Here is a 15,335-nt window from a genome sequence, read left to right as displayed (position 1 = left end):
ATGGCATTGCCATAATAATGTTTAAACATTTTTTTTTAAATCACTACCTTATCTCTGTACCCCACACACATCCAATTATCCGCAAGGCCCCTGAGAAAACTGAGGATGGATCAGCAACATTGTAGTTACTCCACAATACTAACCTAATTGACATGCATCCTATTTGCAACAAGGCACTAAAGTAATTCAACAAAAAATGTGGTAAAGCAATTAACTTTCCTTCTCAATGTAAAGTGTTATGATTCGGGTAAATCCAATACAACACTTTACTGAGTACCACTCCATATTTTCAAGAACAGTGGTGGCTGTATCATGAAGTGGGTATGCTTGTAATCACTAAGGACTGGGGAGTTTTTCAGGATAAAAAAGAAAAGGAATGGAGCTAAGCACGGTCAAAATCCTGGAGGAAAATCGGCTTCAGTCTGCTTTCCACCAGACACTGGAAGATTAACTCACCTTTCAGCAGGACAATAATATTAAACAAAAAGCCAGATTTACACTGGAGTGAATGTTCCTGAGTGGCTGAGTAAAACAGTTTTGACGTAAATCTACTTGAAAATCTATGGCAAGACCTGAAATTGGTTGTCTAGCAATGATCAACAACCAATTTGACAGAGTTTGAAGAATTTAGAAAACAAAATGGGCAAATGTTGCACAATCCAAGTGAGGATAGCTCTTAGACTTACCCAGAAAGACAGCTGTAATCGCTGCCAAATGTGCTTCTACAAAGTATTGACTCGGGGGTGTAAATTAGATATCTGTACTTCATTTAATACAGTTAAAAAACTCCTAAAACTGTTTTCACTGTCATTATGGGTTATTGTGTGTAGATGAGTGAGAATATTGTTTTTAATCCATTTTGAATTCAGGCTGTAAAATAAAAATGAGGAATAAGTCAAGGGGTATACTTTCTGAAGGCATATCTTCTTGAAGCCTGAAAAATTATGGGGCCATGATATCACTTGATTTCAGAAATGGGGCCATGTTCTCACTTGATTTCAGAAATGGGGCTATGATATCACTTGATTTCAGGTGATCCAAAGGCAATTCATTTCATTTTGATCCTTTTCACAATGATGCAGGGAGCATAATAAACACATTTTATTTTTATCTTGCCTTTACAGAAAGGTTATTCAACTCTTACTCTGAGGTCCAGAGCCCGCTGGTTTTCTGCTCCCACCTTGTGTTCCAGGTCTAAATCAGTCCCTGATTAGAGGGGAACAATGAAAAAAATGCAGTGGTACTGACATCCAGAATTGACTTTGAAGGTTTTACAGGATTTGCATATGCATAGAAGTCAAAAGGGAGACAATCTTTGAGTTTCACTTTTCAAAGTCTCTTGCTCCTTGGATGAAACTGTCATATACTGTCAGCCATTCTATGAAGCGTGTTCCCATTGAGCATCATTAGCTGACATTTGGAACACTTGCACAACAAATACAGATAGAAATGACTAGGGGGTGGGGCCTGTGCATACGTGAGGTGTTCTCACTTCACAAGGTGGCATTGCTCCTCGAGGTGCCCTGAAATTTGACAGAAGTGTGCCTCCCTCTGAGAACTCATCTGTAAATCTTCAAAACGACTTTGCCTGAGGTGACAACTGAGTATTGTATTTGGGCCTACTGTGCCCCGCCAGTAAAGGAGATGCTGAAATAATATGACAGAATTTAGTCTTTGCTCTCATTGTTTCTTTTGTTAAATTTCCCTCAAGAAAGTAAATAAAGATTGAACAGTGATATACAGTCTGGAGGATCCCACAAAGGAAACAGATAAATCTAGGTTTTAGTTTACTACTACTATAGTGGTGTACCCTTTCTGCACTGACAGGTCCTCTAATACTGGTACAGTACAATCCATTGATCACAATAAAAACTATCAGGCAATTCTGGTGGATTGATGTTACACACAGGATATAATAAAACATAATAATTAGACATTATTACTTCCCCATTCTTGTCTATTTTAAGGATGCAAGAAAACAGTCTAGCTTCACTGCTTGGGATAATTCTGTATGTATTATCTGCACATGCTGGCCAAGAGCGACACCTTTGCTGTCACCTGTCAAAAAAATTCAATTCATCTCTAGCTTGTTTACGCACCAACTCGTCACACTTCTCCCTCAAGCTTTTTGCATCCTCAACCTCCCCATCAGCTGAAAATTCACCAAACTAAACACAAAATGGCACAATGATCACATTCATAGCAAAGGTGAAGACATTTCAGTGCTAAGTCAACACTCCTGTCAGTGTTAAACCTATCAAGATGCTTGTAATTTACAACAACTATTGTGAGGTAACTGGGGAATCAATGTATTTTATTACTTTTCATGTAAGCTGGGCAGTGATGATCCTACAGACTAGTTGATCACCTCTCAACCATAATGAACATGGACAGTCCGTTCTTAATCAAGTCTCAATAGCAGATTTCATACTGTATTACCAAAGTTTATTTACATGTTAGCACGACTGCAATGGAAACACTGAGGGGATTAGATTACCTGGCCCAGTTGTCCCCAGTGGGAGGAGTTTGCACTGGATGAAGCGATTGCATTCTTTTTAGAGCCAGGTGCCCCGCTCTGGCTGATGGCAAAATCATCTCTGACGTAGGTTAAGCACGTGGAGTATTGAATAAGATACTGGTTTCAAGTGAAAAAGTGATTGCTTTTGATCAAAACACCATCTACCTTTACAATAAAAAAAAAAATGCTTGAATTGTCAAACAAGTTATGGCAAAGTGTTTCTGGACGATGCACCATGCTGCCCTGTTGACATGACCGAGCAACGCAGACTACTGTTCGATTTAAAATGATTAGAATGAATTACCCAAGAGAGTGTAAAGAAGATTTTCAGTTCACCCCACTGCTTTTGCCTGTTCATGTGACGGGCCATAGACCGGTGCGCCGCAGTTCCTTTGACTCAAACTCCCTCAATGATTCAAGTCCATTGGAGTGCTCTCAAACTAATGACATACAGATGATCAAAGGGAAAGTGATAGATTATAGTAATTTAAAAATACACAAAAGCACCTATGAAATGTCAATGGAAGTAGAGGAGGTATCCAAAATAAACAAAAGGCCTATATCTACCAGTGGAAGGATAGTGAAGATATTTCAATGATTTTTCACACTTGAGTACAGGTTCAGATAAAGGAAAGCATAAACATTCAGAATTTGTATTTTTCGACACTACAGAAAGTCAAATTATTCAGTGTACCATTTTCACTTTCATTGAAAGCTTACAACCAAATTGTAAGTTTGACAGACAGAAGTCAAATCTTGCACTGATGTTAGAAAAAAATGATACATGTTTTTCCAAATGCCAAATCTAATAAACACATAACACGTCTCAGCTCATCTCCATCTGGTCAAGGACAGTCAAGTTTAAGAAAATGGGAAGAGAAATACATTTCAATGATATGCAGTATTCTTAAAAATACATCCGGTCCACTTCTAACTACTCCGAGGACGCCGATCCCTTCAGTGTTTTAGGACTGGAGGGAATGTCTTTCTCGTCTGCCCTCTGATGCAGGACGTCAGCTGGACTTTGAGAGGACGAGATGTCCTTTGCTTCCACGATATCTTTCACCTCTTGGTCTACAACCTTAAAGGGGATGGTCTCCAGGGAAGCGCTGACCTTACTGTCGTCAAAGCTCACAGATTCCGGTTTGCTTAATGACTCATGCAAACGCACCGTCTCCCCATCTAACTCACAGGCCACAGAACTAGTGGGGGACCTGGTCGCTGACTGCAAAGCCCACTCCTCCCTCTGCTCCCCCTCAACTGAGCTTTCCATGGGTGTTTCACTTTCCATGAGACCTGACTGCAAAGACTGCTCTTCTCTCCACTCCCCTTCAACTGAGTTTCCTATGGTTGTTTCTCTATCCATGGGCCCTGACTGCAAAGACTGGTCTTCCTCAACTGAACTTTCCATGGGTGTTTCTAGCTCTGTAGCCTGTGTGACTCCCTGGCTCTGATCCACTGTAGAGATATGTGGAAGCCCTTGCACTTCTGCCTCTCCTAGCTGGTTAACTGCTGCATCATCGTTGTCTAGTAGAATTACAGCACCTCTTCCTGACTCTTGGGTCTGAACATGCATTACCTCTGGCCCATCCCTTCTTTCAGCAGCTGGGGTGATACACAAGACATTGGAGGTCTCCACCAATCTGGGAACGCTGTGAAAGAGAAGGGAGGGGGGGGGGAGAGAAACGTACCAAATCAATCTAATCAACTCCATCGAAGATGGGAAAAATATTTCTAGGTTCTATTTTGTGTGGACCACCCTTTAATTACCTGTGGAATTGGTCAAAAGCGCCACTCACTGTGGCAGTTTCAGCATTCTATGTAAAAATAAAGAGAGGTGCTGGGTTGAGGAAACAGTTCAAAATCAAACATATGTGTTTCTCAGGTACAATCCAGCTATAGTACCTGGATATCAGGGAACATCAGAGCAGAGATCCCTTGCTTATTTCTGAAACAGAACAAAAGAGAATCGCGACAAATCCATTAAACGTAGAGCCCTTTTAATAAAACTACTTTGGAGATCGCGTTAGAATATGGTAATGAAAACGTCAAATTAATTTTCAGAGCATAATTAAGACCGGCTTATCAGCACAGAATTAGTATCCAAATAGTTATTTAATCTATTTATTTATTTAATTTAGTTATTAATCATGAAGCAAAAGTACCAATGTCCTTGTCCAGACAAATTATTCTTCAAACAATTCAATTAGCATTGAATTGTACATATTAAAATCTCAGGAGGAACAACATATTTATGAAATTATTACATTTGAACTTGATCTCGTGTATTGTTAGTGCGTTTGGCTTCTCAAGGGAATACAACAAATTAAGACGAGGATATTCTTGCAAAAGAAATTCAACAATGACCTTTCATTTCAGCAGCTTCCCAATGACAAAATGACCTAACTTTAGGCACACATTAATTAAGCAATGTTCTCTGGTATTAATTAAGGCCAAAGCTCCCACTTGCATTTGCGAAGTTCTTAAAAATAAAAAAAATCCACTTAATATGCATCCCAATTAGCTTAATGTAAAAAGTATATGGTAAAGATTTCTCAAAATAATGGATGCATCCAAACTCATAGGTCAGGGAGTTGGAAGTCTCACAAGTATTTGATCAAATTCTGAGAATCTCATTACAACACTATGAGGGGTGTTACTTTTATTTTAGAATGTTCTCGTTATCTGCTGCATTGGGAGAGTAGCTACTCACCCTCTAATGCCGTCATCTACAGCACCACCTTCTCCTGCAAGACAAGAAAAACATGACATGCAGACAGGTTTTATTATTATTATATAAACAAAATGCAACACCTAAGCATCTGGTTGTGAAGAATGTGATAAACCTTATACCTTTCTCTAGTATGACCTTACAGATGTGGTGTGGTCTGTCAATCAAATGCTTGCTCATGAGGTCAGTTCCATGCGCATCAGCCAGGAAGTCACAGTTCAGACAGACAAGGGTTAAATTCCTGCAAGACAGCAGGTAAAATGTGATTCATAATGAACCTAATGGAATAGAATAAACTAGCATGGCGCTTAATTTTGGTCATATTTGGTGAAAATGCAACACTACATAAATAAGTCATTACCAAAAACTAAAGTGCAGAACAATGGCAACATTAAAGAATTGATTTGAGACCAGATTTGTTTAGTTAGGGACACGTACCTTAGGACAACTGGGATTTTCCTCATTTTCCGGAATCTCTCTTTTGAGATGGCACTATGGAACCTGACAAAAATATATTTGTATATATTTAATATGGATTCAAAAACATGAGCTGGCACACACCCAGAAAAATGGTTTGTGTGGAGGTGCTGACTAACGGCAAATAAACTATAAAAATAAAGTGGCACACTCCATGTTTAAACTCCCAGCAATTTAATGGTTATTTACCAATGTTTCAGCATCACTGTTCCTTCCTCAGGGTGACTCAAGACTTTATTTTGTATAATATATATTTAATATGAACAATAAAACATCCTCCCTGAACCGACTAGGTGAAAAATCTGTCGATGTGCTCGAGCAAGGCACTTAACCCTACTTGCTCCTGTAAGTCGCTCTGGATAAGAGCATCTGCTAAATAACCCAAATGTAAAAATGGACATACACACTGTTCACAAAACATTAAGAACACCTACTCTTTCCATGACAGACTGACCAGGTAAATGCTATGATCCCTTATTGATGTCACTTGTTAAATCGACTTCAAATCTGTGTAGATGAAGTGGAGGAGACCGGTTTAAGAAGGATTTTTAAGCTTTGAGGCAATTGAGACAGATTGTGTGTGTGCCCCATTCAGAGGGTGACTGGGCAAGAAAATATTTAAGTGCCTTTGAACAGTATGGTAGTAGGTGCCGGGCGAACCAATTTGTCAAGAACTGCACACCGCTGGGTTTTTCCACGCAGTTTCTCATGTGTATCAAGAATGGTCCCACCACCCAAAGAACATTCAGCCAACTTGACAACTGTGGGAAGCATTGGAGTCAACATGGGCCAGCATCCCTGTGGAACGTTTGACACCTTGTAGGGGTGTTCCTAAAGTTTTGTACTCAGTGTATATATGCGTTATGAATCTGATGCTTTACCTTATCATATGGTTTCCAAAGGATGTTTTGCAACTCGTCCGATACTTGCATGCACCACAAATTGCAACCATGGGATAGTGACTATAGAAGTCATGAATCTCCGAGTAGCACTCAATGCAGGTATGTCGTCTTTCTCCAATACTAAAAAAGTAGAGAATTAATTTGAGCGTCATTATTTCATTTATACCTGAAGTACTATTACCTCCAGTAAAACATTCTGAGATGCATTATTAAACATACAAGTTACTTGATTGGTGTAATATATTGATAACCAGGGCTCTGAAGTGCGACCATTTTGGTCACATATGCTCCTAAATATTTTGCTATGCGACCTGACATTTTATTTTGGGAGCACTGTGCGACTATGAATACAATCTCCCAGATAATAATTGTTGTAATGATTAGGCTTCGCCGTACCGTTGTTTGAGTGAACTAGACATAAAAGCAAGCACATATTCATTACGGTCATGGTTACACCATCACTACAGCGAAAACACATTGTTTCTAGCACAGTGTTCTATTGTGAATTGGTTATACATTCATGAACTATTTCACAAGCTGTTCCAAAACCACTCGCAGGTATTTGTTTACCTGTTGTTCAGTCATGTAACCTTATTAGCTCCTAACTTGATGTTGAGAGCACCAGTTCTACCAATGAAACGCTTTAATTTAGAGCCCTGTTCATAACCAACCATGAAAAGAAATTGTCCCTGACCATAGTTTCTATAACAGAAACTATGTAGTTTGCACCATGAGAAAAAAAACTAGTTGACTGAGTGATGTACCGACCTGAGACTCTGCAACACATGGTTGTTCTTCTGCTGCTTGAGGAGCTTTTTGCTCACTGCGCCCTTGCCTTTCCCCCCACTGCTGCCCTGTGTGGTAGATGTACTGCTCTGAGCTTTTACATTGGCTGCCTTCATGGCTCCCTTCATGCCTGGGACCTCTGGTATGACACTGACACTGGATTTGTCAGCAGCACGGGCGGAACTGGGAGATGGCCCTGTCAGAGAGGCCCGGATAGTCACCTGTAAAATGTATTAAAAGAACAGATCAAATTAAGATTATCTGAATTCATGCCGTAATTGAAACATTTGTAATAGAACTTGCTTTCAAATGAGGGTTTATTGCGGTTGCCATTGACTTTATCTATATTGTAGATACTTGGTACAGAGGTATTTACATGTTTTCCTAGACTAAATAAGAAGAGTTTAACCTTGGTTCCAGGAGGAAGGCCCTCCAGAGCTTTGGGTTTTTGGAAAGTCTTATGGTGCTGAGTCTTGTGATCCACACGCTCCTTGTAGGTGAGGAAATTCAGCCTGCATTTCCCGCAACGATTAATTCCTTTTTTCTGGTGAATTTACAAAACAAGTACAATAGAAAAGCACGAGTCAAGATAACACAAGACTGCATATAGGTAGATAATAGGTTCAGCTATTTCTTTGTTCTATGGCTACATACAGTGATTTGTGGAGTTGATTTGGTTTGTTTTTTGCCAGAGAGCCCATTAGGCAGGAGAAAGGAAGCAGACATTGCTGTAAGATAGTTATGTATTACAGCAAGGTGTTCAGCAGACAACCAAATCAATCCAACCTCAGAAAGAAAGCCAATAGGGTAACTCACAAGAGTGTTCAATTTTTTTTTTTTAAACCAGCCAGCTATAAAACTCTAACTCAGAGAGAAAAACTATTTGCTGCATTCACACTGCTTTAAGAGGCTGAACCATCAGGAAACTGACATGAAATTACAGGTCAGTCAGAACATGAGCCCCATCAATCAAAAATGACCCAATCAACATATTTATTGATCATGGATTGTTGCACATTTAACAATAGAAAAGTACCCAATATAACTAAGCCTCTTACCTGATGCTTCATATAGTGCTGCATGTAGACATGACCACTTTTAAGAACTTTAAGGCAGAACGGACAAAGGAGATCCTTTGTGTTTTCATGCACCGTACGGAAGTGTGTGTCCACATCGGTAAAGAATGAAGACCTGTAGTTGCACACCTGGAAGAAGACAATTAAAGTATTAGTTTGAATAATAAAAGGTTCAGGAAGACTGCAAGTCAAATCCATTCAATAACTTGAATTAAATGTTTAAATTCCTGATTGTAGTACCAGGGCATCTCTACGAACAACTGAATAACTTTTCTTTGTGAACAGACTAATATAAAAACATGATTGATAAAATGTACCTGGCAGACATAGGGCATCTCTCCAGGCTTGTGATTGTCCTTCATGTGTTCCAGGAGCACTTGCTCAGACTCAAAGGCTAATTCACATATCTTGCAATTGGCTACAAAACAAGAACAAATGACTAAAAATGGGCCCAACTTGTTAAGGACAGGTTGATTAGTTATAAAGTTATGTACAATGTATGATTGCTTGAGACAGTGTTCAATATGTTAAGGTGAAATGTATGGTTTCACTGAAGTTTCGTTGGTTGCTATTGACTGGTATGCCTACTTGAAGATTCGACCATGCTGTGGGCACTCTCAACGTGGCACTGCAGCTGGAATGGGGTTGAGTACTGCCGGTAGCAGTGTTGGCAGGTAGTGTGGCTTTCCCAGCTCTCACTGTTCTGCTTCTCTAGCTCCAGATGGTGCTTCATGTGGTTCATGAACCTACAAGAGTCCCGCAAAGTGCAAGATATGCCAAAGAAACAAAGATGGGTGTGAGCTTTGCCGTTTATCTTTAATTTTTTTTCATTGTAAACTGTAATGTTATTTTTAAACAAGCTATTAATAAAAAAATATAACTACTATCCAGTCGCCCAGAGCAAATTTCATAAATGTTGTGAATATATTGTAAAAAAGCTCATTAGCTTTTTAGTCAAACGTTTAAATAATTAAATATATGCATAAATAACTAACTACCCTACTTCAACCATTTGGAAAAAGAAAAACTTAATGTACTGAGCCAAATTACAGTGAAGCCGCATTCAACAATACTTCAACAGATCGTGGCCTGAGTGCAACACCAAACCTGCGCTTCGGATCCCCATGGTAAAAAAAAAAAAAAATTGCGACCACTCCTTGCACCTCAATTCCTAAGCATGCATAATTGCCATTATAATACCGCCAATTACGCACAGCTTTTTGTTTAGCTTAATGATGTGGTGTTCCACGGCTGCACCGAGCCGCATGACCTCTACATGTAACCGCTGCACTGACAAGGCAGGCAAGGCCCATTTTTCAGCCAGCACAGTCTGTTACCTCAGCTCCCCTAATAGGGATTTTTATGCAGACCAACTATGACCTCTGCTGCCAGACTGAGTACAGCACAAATGCGTCTGCCCATTAAAAGGAGCTTACAGTGGCTTTTCTTGCAACGTTCTGAAGCAAAGTTATTTAATCAAAGGAGCAGTTCTTACACCATCCAAACTAGCAGCCATTATTCATCTCTGGCCCCAAGTGGGAATATGAGTTGATATGTCATCCACCTGGGGGAGAAAACTGTGATGAGGGCTGAAACACATTGAATCTCCTCTCTTCACATTGAAGTTAATCACTCTCCATGGGCAGAGGGCTCATTTTAACACTTGTTCACAAACACCATTTCCATGCACCAAAACAGTACAGTAGACACTTGGGGTGACGTATTGACGAAAGGCTGGTTGATGTATCCATCCATTACCAATAACATTTCCTACATATAAATGTTCATATAAATGTAGAAGATATGTCCACCAATCTGCTTATTGGTGACAGTAATTGTGTAATGTGTGTGCATTGTGTAAACATGTGACATGCCAAATGTATTGTTTTCATTATACCACTGGACAAATAGGATATAAAAGTTCTTTAGATTAGAAAATGACCTTGTTTATACAAAACACATTTTGTGCAGAAGACACGACACCCCTTTTTCGACACAAATAATCGTATTATTCAGGAATACAGTGGCTTATTGAAAACAAAAGCAGAGCTGCATAGCAAGCAAAGTCTGCTGTAGTTACCTGACGTTGTTCTTGAGTACTTTCAAACAGCTCTGGCACTTATAGGTAAATGGGGTCTTCTGCTGCTGCAATTTTGGTTTGTCTCCCTCAAATCTACCATAGTAGAAGTCTGTGACAAGCATGATGCGCTTGCTTGCAAAAAGGTAAGTAGACTTCGGGGTTGAGGGGAAGACACACTCCAACAGGTGAGGACAACATTTCTGGAATTAAAGTAATTTAAATTAAAATAGGCTGACAAATTGCAATCTGCAGAGTTGATATTATAGTTCTTAAAAAATGCCTTATATAAGGCTCTGGTTCATGCACTAATAGCAAGGCTCGACATTAACAAATGTCCTCTTGTTTGGGACAAGAACCATTTTTTTTACTTGTCCATTTGGACAACAAATCTATCACAAAAATCAAATAATTACTGCGATCAGAATTGGATGTGAGAAGCAAACACTGAAATAATTTTCAATTCTATTTTTCATGTACATAAATAAAATGTCTACGTCAAAGTGTAATTGATATGCATATTGGCTACAGCCTCATGTCCAGACGGATACTGACATGAGGGAGGAGGCAGAAAATGTAGGAAAACTTTAATGAGAATTTGAATTACATTAAATACAGGATAATTAACATTAATGTCTGAAGGCTTGAATCTGTCAACATACTCAAGGCACTTCGTTCAGATCAAATGGTCAAGACCGGAGAGTGAAAGACAGTGCATGTTGCGCACCGCACATCACCCACCTTGAATCTGAGCGGAGGCGGCCAACATTTTGAAACTATTTCATAATAAACTTTATTATTTCATAATAAACTTAATTGTTAAAAAACCTGGATGTAGTCTAGCCTAGGCAAAATATGACCACAGAAATGTTGAAACCAGAATTTCTCATGTTCTATTAGCTTTCAAATCAATATTATTTTCCAACAGCCAAAGGCTTAATACTAGTCGTGAGTAAACCATGCCAGTTTATACAGCTTTAGATCTCACTTCTTCATTTCTTACAGATATTTTAATCTCTGTCATATGAAACCGCTCGCACATTGAAAAAGGTGTTCTCACTAATCGCATGTTGGAACATTTGCGTGCAGCCATGTGTGGATATGGAATATATATATGTGCAGCAGTTGTATGATTTTTGGACGTCATCCCAGAACCGTCCAAGGGTCTGTTTTGAACCGCATACATGTTTTATCGTCCCAGGGACACCCTTTAATATATAAAAGCCATAAAAAGTATTTGGTTGTAATTGTAACGTTGCAATATTTTATAGGCTACCAAGGGTGGCCAACTATCCTCAAGGTTAACCTTAAAAGGGGCAGTGGTGTATTTTGAGACACGAATAGGCAGACTGTAGGCCAGCAAAATGTATTTTTATGGTAAAAAAAAATATATATATATATATATATATATATATATATATATATATATATATATATATATATTTATATATATATTTTGAAAAGTAGTTCCTTGCATTGATGTCAAAATGGTGTTAAAAAAAATCTGTCCTCCTTGTCCGAAGTACAAGCAGCTTAAAAAAGTTAATGTCAAGCCCTGAATAGTAACGTTATACAATATTTATGTAAAATAATTGTCACAGCTAAAGGCATGCATTTTAGAATGACTGAACTCACCACCATGTGATCTTTCATGACAACTTGTTGGTAGAAATCAAATTTACACTTTGGACATTTTTTACAAAAACGTGCGCCATTTTCTAATATCTCCTGGGCGTGGGGAGACCCTGCAAAAACAAAAATTTCAGTTGTAAAAATAAAAAAAGTAAGTGCTAATGAATCTAGCTAATAACAGAACATGCAACAGATGTAAGGAAACCCCTACCCATGTCCTGCTTTGCTTTTTTAGCTGTGCTGTTTTGGTCTTGAGGTAAACCTCTTTTGCCATAGTCTGTTTAAGGGGAGAAAAAAAGATTCATACTTATTATCACAAGTCACATGCAATCTTTAGATCATGAGGTCACACAGAGGGTCAGGAGTTTTCCTTACCAAGTGACCTGGCCAGGAATATCTCTGGGTCAAACAAGTGAGATATTTTGGCTTACCCCAGCTGTTTCCTTTGGCTTGAATAACTGGGGACACAATCTGGAGGTTGGTAGAATTTGAGCGGTTGGGCTGGGAAGACAATGCAGCGGGGCCCTGCACATTGGACAAGGTCACTACGTTGTTGTGGATCATGTGCACTTGAGGCCTGTGGATAACCCCAGGTAAAGGCTTCCCTGGAGTCACCTGCTGCAGAATGTGCTGCTGGCCTGCTGAAAAAAAAACACACATTACAAATATGAAACACAGCAAAAAAGTAGTACGTGTGCACTGTGGCTGTATAGGGAATATACAAGTTTACTTGTAGGGCATAGATTCACTAAATTCATTTCCAATTATTAGTCTGCTCTGAAATACAAAAATGTGTGTTATGTTTTGGTTTGTTGCTTGCCTGCAATCAAGTTAAGATGTAATATTTCTATTTTTACCTGGAACCACAGTGAAAGATGTCCCAGGGGGATACTGTTTCCCAAGGGAAGCAAGGAAAGCTGAGTTGGCCGGTAACTGTGGTGTGGTCATAATGTAACCCTAAGAAAAAAGGCAAACCGTTTATTAAAACATTGCACCAACACCATTACAGCCAAGTTACATCTCTATAACTAAACAGTCAAAGCTCTTCTGTCCCAGCACCACAATCATGGAAAAATCAGCATTTTCCTACTAGCACCGACTTTGCTGATAACTACTTTATTGAGGGAGCATGTACTTACTACAACTGATCTGTGGTTGTCTCACCTAGCCATCTCAAGATTAATGCAGTAATTGTAAGTTGCTCTGGATAAGAGTCTCTGCTCAATGACTCAAATGTAATGTGCGTTTTTTTTGCAATGTATAGCAAAGTGAAATAAAAGATATAGCTAAACACAAAATACCTGGTTGTTGATAATGATGGGCTGTGGAGGTACTGCTGTTAAGGGTCGAGGTGCATTGTTCAACCCTTTCCCTGGAATTATGATGTTCTGGGGAACTGGACCCTGAGTGAGATGAGCTTGGGGGGAGCTGTGTGTCATTGTCATCCTAGGGGCTCTTGGTCTTCCAACTCCACCACTTTGAACTGGGGTGGTCTTCACATTTCTTTGGTTGTTCGCTTCAAAGACAGGTCAGATACATAAACAAGAGTGGTTAATTTTCAAAGCAATACAATCTATATTGATAATCACATTTACCAACTTTGTAGAGCAACTAAGGGAAAATCATCCAATGGAAGGACATTGTGTAAGCAAACTATCCAAACTAGAGAAAACAGACGTCGAGACCTAACATTAACTGAGCCATACAAAGAGAAGAAAACATACTTGGTCTGGTGTTAATGGTGCCCTTTGAAGTACTAAGCTCCCCAACAAATATAGGTTCATCGTCGTCATCATCATCATCATGTTTACCGTCGCCCAACAAATTAACTTCTGGTGTCTGTCTCTGCCATGGCTCCAGCTCCTCTTCCTCACATTCCATAAAAAGCTCGGACATTGTGAAGCTGAAAAATGGATGAGAGTTACGTTAATGTTAGCTAGAAAAAAAACTGTTAACTAGCTAGTTAGTCAAACGAAGTTAGCTATGTTTTCTTCAGCTAGCTGCGAGCTAACGTTAGCTAACATGTTTTGCGTACCTGGCTAACTAACGTTAGTAGGAAAAGCTAGGAAACTGGATACGTTGATTCCTCATAGCCGTGCGCCCGCGCGACTAGTTAGTTAACGGACCTCTTGCTTATATGCCGTCGAAAAACCATAGCTAGCTACATCAACAAGCTAGAAATACAACGCAGAACACCACATAGTTAACTAGCGATACTCACGTTATCTACCAAAAACGTCCAGTTGCCATCTATTTTAGCTCACTACAGTAGCTAGCTAACTCTGCTAGCCAGCCATTATTAGCTACAGTGTGGGCAACCAATCATGGCGTCTGGCGCGACAACACAACATAGATCTCTTTGTTCCAACTTCATTTTATCTGATGCAGTAGTACTAAGATATATTTCAATGCTATTCAACAATACCAACGTTCTAGGTATACCAGTGGCCAAGTACAGAGTCCACTTACCTTTTAATCTAACGTTTAACTGGGTGGTTTGTCCTTAGTACAAAATGAGAAATACCTTCTATGGAGCGCCTGTGAATATTGTGGTGGCTGATGGGAAATTTGGGGTTTGCTGAGAGGAAGGTTAACACTGCCTCAAAATGAGCTATAACTTTAAAATACATGAAAACCACAATTAGTTAGAGTTAGCAGTTTGGTTTAATATCACACTTTAAGAAGATAAATTATAGAAATAGGCAGGGTTTATGACTTTGTGGAAGTGGTACCTAGTGACAAACAGAGGAAAAAGCGAAGCATTTTAGTGTTTACTCCGCCCAAAATCTTCTTCTATGGTATAATGGCGGTGCGCAAACAAACACCACCCAAAATCTGTCCACGTTTTAAGCAGATCAGCTTAATTCTTCTTCTTGAAATGTGTATTGGAGGATCACAACCAACTGAAAGGTGCATACATCGCCACCTACTGTACTGGAGTGTGAGGCCATCTATTTATCTTCTCTAGCCATGTGTTTCCGCCTTCTGACTAACCCTACACCCATTAAAACCTCACCACTATTCAACTACTTGTTTTTGGTCGGTTGTGAACTTGTCGGCAACTGCCTAACAAAGCCTGTGCAAGCACTGTAGCACTTAGTCACAACGTTCCTATGCTGTCCCTTTGACAACATAG

The 15,335-nt window shown here is 39.4% G+C and overlaps 1 protein-coding gene across 4 annotated transcripts; it reads right to left on the bottom strand.

Annotated features, from left to right (window-relative positions):
• Window positions 1–1,088: 1,088 nt before the first annotated feature.
• On the bottom strand, window positions 1,089–15,000 carry LOC110506543 (zinc finger protein 280C). Of its 4 annotated transcripts, none has more exons than XM_036963671.1 (20): window positions 14,669–15,000; window positions 13,924–14,102; window positions 13,501–13,715; window positions 13,057–13,156; window positions 12,631–12,840; window positions 12,411–12,476; window positions 12,203–12,312; window positions 10,571–10,770; window positions 9,079–9,236; window positions 8,808–8,908; window positions 8,473–8,619; window positions 7,824–7,958; window positions 7,397–7,635; window positions 6,608–6,748; window positions 5,688–5,750; window positions 5,372–5,490; window positions 5,232–5,265; window positions 4,424–4,466; window positions 4,289–4,335; window positions 1,089–4,170 (listed from the first exon to the last, which is right to left on the bottom strand). In XM_036963671.1, the coding sequence occupies exons 2-20, from the start codon at window positions 14,093–14,095 to the stop codon at window positions 3,453–3,455; spliced, it is 3,018 nt and encodes a 1,005-aa protein (XP_036819566.1). In that variant the 5' UTR covers window positions 14,096–14,102; window positions 14,669–15,000; the 3' UTR covers window positions 1,089–3,452. The 4 variants fall into 4 exon arrangements, with proteins under 4 accessions (XP_036819566.1, XP_036819569.1, XP_036819567.1 ...); XM_036963674.1 differs by having other exon boundaries at window positions 12,631–12,837; XM_036963672.1 differs by lacking the exon at window positions 14,669–15,000 and adding an exon at window positions 14,421–14,561.
• Between the last annotated feature and the right edge of the window lie 335 nt (window positions 15,001–15,335).

This window comes from Oncorhynchus mykiss, chromosome 26, assembly GCF_013265735.2.
Source record: "Oncorhynchus mykiss isolate Arlee chromosome 26, USDA_OmykA_1.1, whole genome shotgun sequence".
Taxonomy (NCBI): Eukaryota; Metazoa; Chordata; class Actinopteri; order Salmoniformes; family Salmonidae; genus Oncorhynchus; species Oncorhynchus mykiss.
This window is presented reverse-complemented; position numbering and strand designations above follow the sequence as displayed.

What these genes read in the sequence shown, in the direction of transcription:
- LOC110506543 (XM_036963671.1), bottom strand. Translation starts at nt 14,095, where the DNA reads ATGTCCGAGCTTTTTATGGAATGTGAGGAAGAGGAGCTGGAGCCATGG. An exon ending in AAAAGCAAAGCAGGACATGG is followed by an intron (nt 12,313 to 12,410) that starts GTAGGGGTTTCC and finishes TTGTTTTTGCAG; the next exon opens with GGTCTCCCCACGCCCAGGAG. An exon ending in TTTGGAAACCATATGATAAG is followed by an intron (nt 5,751 to 6,607) that starts GTAAAGCATCAG and finishes TATTTTTGTCAG; the next exon opens with GTTCCATAGTGCCATCTCAA.